This window comes from Lactuca sativa, chromosome 1 (genome assembly GCF_002870075.4).
Source record: "Lactuca sativa cultivar Salinas chromosome 1, Lsat_Salinas_v11, whole genome shotgun sequence".
Lineage (NCBI taxonomy): Eukaryota > Viridiplantae > Streptophyta > Magnoliopsida > Asterales > Asteraceae > Lactuca > Lactuca sativa.
In genome coordinates this window covers 208,016,127-208,022,271 of record NC_056623.2, presented here as the reverse complement: position 1 = coordinate 208,022,271, position 6,145 = coordinate 208,016,127, and the positions used below count along the sequence as shown (strand labels likewise).

Below are 6,145 nucleotides of genomic sequence, written 5' to 3'. Positions count from 1 at the left end.
ATTAATTTCGAACGGTTAAAAGAATTTAAAACCCACGAATATCATTATGAGTACTACTAAAATGATATTCTTACAACTAAAAGCAAACTGTGAATAAAAAACAAAATAAATTAAATGTAATGCACATAAAATTTTATATTTTCACCATATTAAATGAAAAGAATAATTGTTTAATATATATATATATATATATATATATATATATATATATATATATATATATATATATATATATATATATATATATATATATATATATATATATATATATATATATAAAAGGTTCTGCATAATATTTTTTTCCATTTAAAAAATGTAATATTTAAAATTAATCTATAGAAAACATTATAAGTAACTTAATTTGTGTTATCGTAATTAATTTATGAAAGTCTAAAATATGTTTTTTCACGTTACTTCTATAGAAACCATTATTCGATGAATTCATGTTTGATGCATTTTCAATCATTAGTAGTTCATTCTCAATATTTGTTCGTACTAAATATGCTGCCGGCTTTTATTTACTTTATTTTATACAATTTTAATTTTCTTTTAAACCGCATAATACAACATATATTTTCTAATAAAACTTGAATCCATGTAATTTGATAATGTCACTAGCTATGGTTAGTATTATTTATGACTTTTATGTTTCAGTTTCAACTTTTTACAAGATATATATTCATGTTTAGTTTTTCATTGAAAATTATATTTTAAATAAATTATCATAGTAATGTAATTGTAATTTTAGTTTAAAACATATGCTTCTTTTTAATCCAAAGTAGCAATGTTTTTATTTAAATGGAAAGAAAACATTTTTTTTAAACCCCGATCAACTAAAGGTTAAAATATGTGAGACTCGAGCATAAAAACATTTTATTTTTATTTTAACGCAAAATATAAAATATGAGAACTTAACACGTAAAAGCAGTTCAATACACAAAACAGTAAAAAGTTCATATTTTTAATGTGTCAAATAATAATAAATTGTTTTCGTAGTCATTTCTAATAATAAATTGTTTTCGTAGTCATTTCCAATTTCTACTTTTTTTTTTTTTTTTTTTTTTCTTTTTAAACTAACAACATTTTGTTACTAATTAACCCAAATAATACGTTGAAAACTAACAAATCATCTGTTGAAACTTTTTTACCGAATTAACTATTTGACGTTGTTGATCGTATGCATACCCTATTAGTGGTATCCGTGTTTTTATATAATAATAATAATAATAACAACAACAACAAGTAACAGGGCCGGTTCTGAGGATTTTAGAGCCCGGGACAAGCTGAGAAAAAAAAAGGCCCGTAGACCCTAACGTGTAAAGAATTATTTCAATCCAAAGATGATCCTCAAAACTTGATTTGCTCAACCTTAGATGAAATCAAATTAATATACATAACAAAAAGGACAAGCTGAACTTGAAATTATAAAAAGTTAACAATTTGATGCCAAATTTTTGATAAACCTTCTTTGATCTTTTTTAAAAAAGCTAACAACACTGCAACCACTGCATCCGACAAATCTTACAAATCATTCAAATTTTCAACAAAAAATTAACAAATGGGAAAAACTCAAAAAGAAGAATGTTAGTGTAAATATTTTTATATCTCTTAAAAGAGAAGACATACTTTTTCATTCCATTAATGTAGTAAATGTGCATATAGATGGCTTATTGGTGTTTTTGTAAATAAAAGAAGAATGTTAGTGTAAATATCTTTTATGCTTGACATGCTTTTCTGTTTTCTTGTTTATTGTTCATTATGAGCTGTGATTTTCAGATAACATCAACAGAACCTTCAAAGCAATTCATATATTAAGAGTTTTTAATGAGCAATTAGTATAACACCTTTTCATGTAGATCTTCCGAGAGGCTTGAACAAAAGAGATAAAAGCTTCTGGACTTTTGAGATGTTGAGCTTTGAAATCGAACAAGATGGATCTATGTGGAGAAATTAGGGTTTAAAGGAACAAGAGCAAATGTAATTCCCGCTGGATAATGAATATACCTTAAAAAAGTCGACAGCCCCTAAAATTAGATGTCAAAATGTACAACCAAAAGAATGGGCACTGCTGGAGAAAATTCAAAAATATTGTGACAATAATGTTAAAGTTGCCAAAGTTGGGAAAATATGGTGACAAAATTCAAAAACATGTTTTTCTTTTTCTTTTTTATGTCAAAATGTAAAAGTTTTTAGTACAATGACAAAAAGTGTCAAATTCATAAAAGATTTGTGGCAAAAACATAAAAATATAAAATTTTTGACTGCAAGACTAAAAGTGTCAAACTCACTAAATATTTGTGGCAAAAAAGGAGAAAAATTCAATCAAAACACAAAAATATAAAAGTTTTGAATTTAAGGGCAAAAAGTGTTAAATACACAAAAGATTTATGGTAAAAACGTAAAGCCCAAAAAAAATGCTATTCCTAACTTTCATTTCTTTATTATATAATAATAATAATAACAATAATAATAATTAATGGTAAGGTTTATCAAAATTATTTGATATAATTTTCATCTTCCTTCTTTTATACAACCAAACCTCCCAACACAAACCCCACCATACCAACTTTTGATAAATCATTCCCTAAATCCAATATGGCATTGCCCTTTAAAGTGAAGTAAAAGATTTCCTACGACACCTGCTCATTATTTCAGGTTGTTAAGATTTCGTTCTTTTTGACAGGAGATTTTAAAGCTTCTCATTTAAATCAAGATCGACTCTGATATAAAGCCCACTAATTTGAATAGCTTAATTCTCTGAAGATCAGGTTTAAGAAATAGAACAGTTCCAATGAATACGAGTACAAATATTATTAGATTTATCAAATGTGTCACAGTCGGAGATGGAGCAGTAGGAAAAACTTGCTTGCTTGTTTCTTATACCAGCAACACCTTTCCATCGGTAGGCTTTATCTCTATTTTCATCATTCTAGTACTATATGTTGTCTAAATGTTTTTTTTTTTTTTAATAAATGCAACATATGAAAATTTTGTTCAACAAATTAACTAAATTTCGTTTAAAAACTAAATCCGAAACAATTTATCAAACAAATAACATGAAATGCAATGGGCTTGCTCCGTTGCTGCCAATACCGGATTCTCTAATGTGGTCGGGTTATTATTAGTTTATAAAATATAAATTAAATGCAGTTTATATATTCCATACTTGATTTTTTGATTGTTGGTTACCATGTTATTTCATTTGGAAAAAGAAATTAATTCTATTTGTTTGTGTCTTTTTTTTTTTCTTTATGATCAAAGGATTATGTTCCTACGATCTTTGACAACTTCAGTGCTAATGTGGTGGTTAATGGAAGTACGGTAAACCTTGCCTTGTGGGATACTGCTGGTAATACGATCAAAACTTCCAAAATTCTTTCTCATTGTATTTATTTTAAATAAAATCTTTAATATTTGAAAAAAAAAAAAACATAAGCAAAATGTAAGAGGATATTTAATTTCTCTATCAAGAAATATCAATCACCAAAATAGCCAATCAAATCGCATATGACATTTTCACCTGCGATTTTGCAGGCTCGGATTGGCTATCAACATCATTAACTAAATTTTTGGCTAATTTTTAGAAAGGGATTAATGATTTTTGTCTGAATTTATATTATTCTCTTAATATTATCAGTCTTAAAGAGTAAATTACATGAATGGTCCGTGTGGTTTACGGTAATTTATGCGTTTGGTTCATAACTTCTTTTTTTAACTCAGCTTGTCCCTACTATTTATTTTTGTTACGCGTTTGGTCCATGTTTTACCTAAAAAGACTATTTTTCCCTTAATTTGTTAATTTATTTAAATAAACACACCTCCAATCCCAGCTCTCATCTTATCTTACCTACCCCACCATTTTTCTCTATTTAAATAATATTCTTTTTAGTTAAGACAGGGACCAAGTGCGTAACATAAACAAACAGTAGGGACCAAACACGAAACATAAACAAATAGTAGGGACCTTCTGAGTTAAAAAAACAAGTTAGGGACCAAACATGCAAATTACCTCAAACCATAGGGACCATTCGTGTAATTCACTCTTTTTTAAATAAGTGGTTCCTCCCATTCACATAAAAGTAGAAAAAATTACATATACAAATGGATTATTTCTAATTTCATGCATTGCAAGATTGAATCAAACAGGACAAGAGGATTACAACAGATTAAGGCCACTTAGTTACAGAGGAGCAGATGTTTTTCTCTTGGCATTCTCTCTTATTAACAAAGCAAGTTATGACAACATCTACAGGAAGGTTCATCGCATTTGCATCTTTTTAAATTTCTAACAATGAAAATTCAATAACCCATTTATTTTCTAATTCTTTTACATTGTATTTTGTTACTATATCGATCAGTGGATCTTGGAGCTCAGGCATTATGCTCCATCTGTGCCTGTAGTCCTTGTGGGAACTAAGCTTGGTAAGTTACATTCATCGAGATTCACCCATGTAGAATTGTTCGCATGATCCTTTCTAATCATTTCATGTAGTTCTCTATTTTTCTAGCATGCATATCAATCTACAAACTCTTATAAAATTATGAGTAAATTACTGAAATCGTCCCTATGGTCTGATTAAAATTGCATGTTTGGTCCCTAACTTTTATTTTACAATCGAATTGTCCTTATGGTTTGATTTTGTTGTGTTTTTCGTCCATATGATTTGGTCAAAATTGCACATTTGGTCCCTAACTTTATGTATGCAAGGGACGAAAAACGCAACAAAATCAAACCATAGGGACGATCCGAGTGCAAAAAAAAAGTTAAGGACCAAACGTGAAATCTTGACCAAACCATAGAGACGATTTCATTAATTTACTCTAAAATTATACTGCAGACTTACGAGAAGATATGGACTACTTGAGAAATCACCCTAATGCAACTCCAGTTACAATATCTGAGGTACAAAAACCTTAATTTATTATACTGCAAAGAAATAAATGTTAAACTAATGTCTTGCAATACTGGGGATCTATATGAATTGTGCGATTCTTAAAGTTGTTAAATACTTCAGGGAGAAGAACTCAAAAATATGATTGGTGCAGTTGCTTATGTTGAATGTAGTTCCAAGACCCAAAAGGTATAAGTGAATTTCACTTTCATGTTTTAACAACCTTTTTGATTTCATTTTTCCATAAAGGGAGAAGAACTCAAACGGTTTGTTCATGGAGTAATATATTAGTGTAAAAGAATAGGGTTATTATGCATTTTATTGATTATGCCATGATTTTCAAAATTGTTTTTTTTTTATCACTAATTTCATCACCAACTTGAGATATCAATTTTATGTAAAAAAGTATACATTTATAAAGGGCATAATTGTGATGTTGGTGGCATAATGTTTGGGTTCTACTATGCCACAACTCTATGGCCTTGTTCTGACTTCTATATTGCATTTGCTTCAGAACGTAAAGGCTGTGTTTGACACAGCGATTAGGGTTGGGTTGAGGCCACCAAAAAAGATAAAGAGAAGGCAACAGAAGCGAAGGCAATGCATATTTCTATAAGCAGTGTTGCTAGTTACAGCATCTAGTTTATTTTTAAACATTGTTGTATCTTCTACTAAAAGTTAATAAGATCTTACAAATATTCTTAAGATACTAAACGATTCATGTTGTTGGAGTTTTTGATCAAAATGTTGTTTTTTATAAAAAAAAAATTACAATATAGGTATAGTTTTAAAAGTATTTACCAAATAGATGTAGTTTTAAAATTTATATTTATAAAAAAATATAGTTTTTTTTTTTTAACTATTGTTACTGTTTTTTAATAACTTTCTTTTTTATTTTTTTTGTAGCTTTTTGCTAATAATGTTTATCAATTTATTTTTACAATCAACAATTTATTTTAGGAATAATGATTTGAGAGGGTAACGTATTTTAGTTTTTTGTCATATTTGGTTAATAAATTAATTTTCGTTCTTTGTTAACCTTTGAACTTATCGAAACGTATATATTAAACCAGTATAACCAGTAATAGTGAATTTTGTCAGTTTCCGACGTTGCTTTTGGCCAAACATGAGTTTTCCGTTCTTCTCAGGTCGAACTTGATTTTCTAGCGTTATTTCCTCCGGATGCGATTTCACTACTAGAAAACTAAGTAATTGTGACAACCATCAACTTCCGGTCAAGTCAAAGTCAAATA

General features: G+C 28.3%; 1 protein-coding gene across 1 annotated transcript; it reads left to right on the top strand.

The window, feature by feature from the left end:
- Positions 1-2,556: 2,556 nt before the first annotated feature.
- Positions 2,557-5,751, top strand: LOC111901377 (rac-like GTP-binding protein RAC13). Its single transcript, XM_023897228.3, has 7 exons — positions 2,557-2,902; positions 3,262-3,349; positions 4,147-4,256; positions 4,359-4,422; positions 4,839-4,903; positions 5,016-5,081; positions 5,407-5,751. The coding sequence occupies exons 1-7, from the start codon at positions 2,792-2,794 to the stop codon at positions 5,506-5,508; spliced, it is 606 nt and encodes a 201-aa protein (XP_023752996.1). The 5' UTR covers positions 2,557-2,791; the 3' UTR covers positions 5,509-5,751.
- The last annotated feature ends 394 nt before the right edge of the window (positions 5,752-6,145 follow it).

Excerpts from the sequence above, each read along its gene's own strand:
- LOC111901377 (XM_023897228.3), top strand. The coding sequence starts at position 2,792 with ATGAATACGAGTACAAATATTATTAGATTTATCAAATGTGTCACAGTC. Across the intron at positions 2,903-3,261 it reads CCAGCAACACCTTTCCATCG|GATTATGTTCCTACGATCTT; the intron begins GTAGGCTTTATC and ends TTATGATCAAAG. Across the intron at positions 5,082-5,406 it reads GTAGTTCCAAGACCCAAAAG|AACGTAAAGGCTGTGTTTGA; the intron begins GTATAAGTGAAT and ends CATTTGCTTCAG.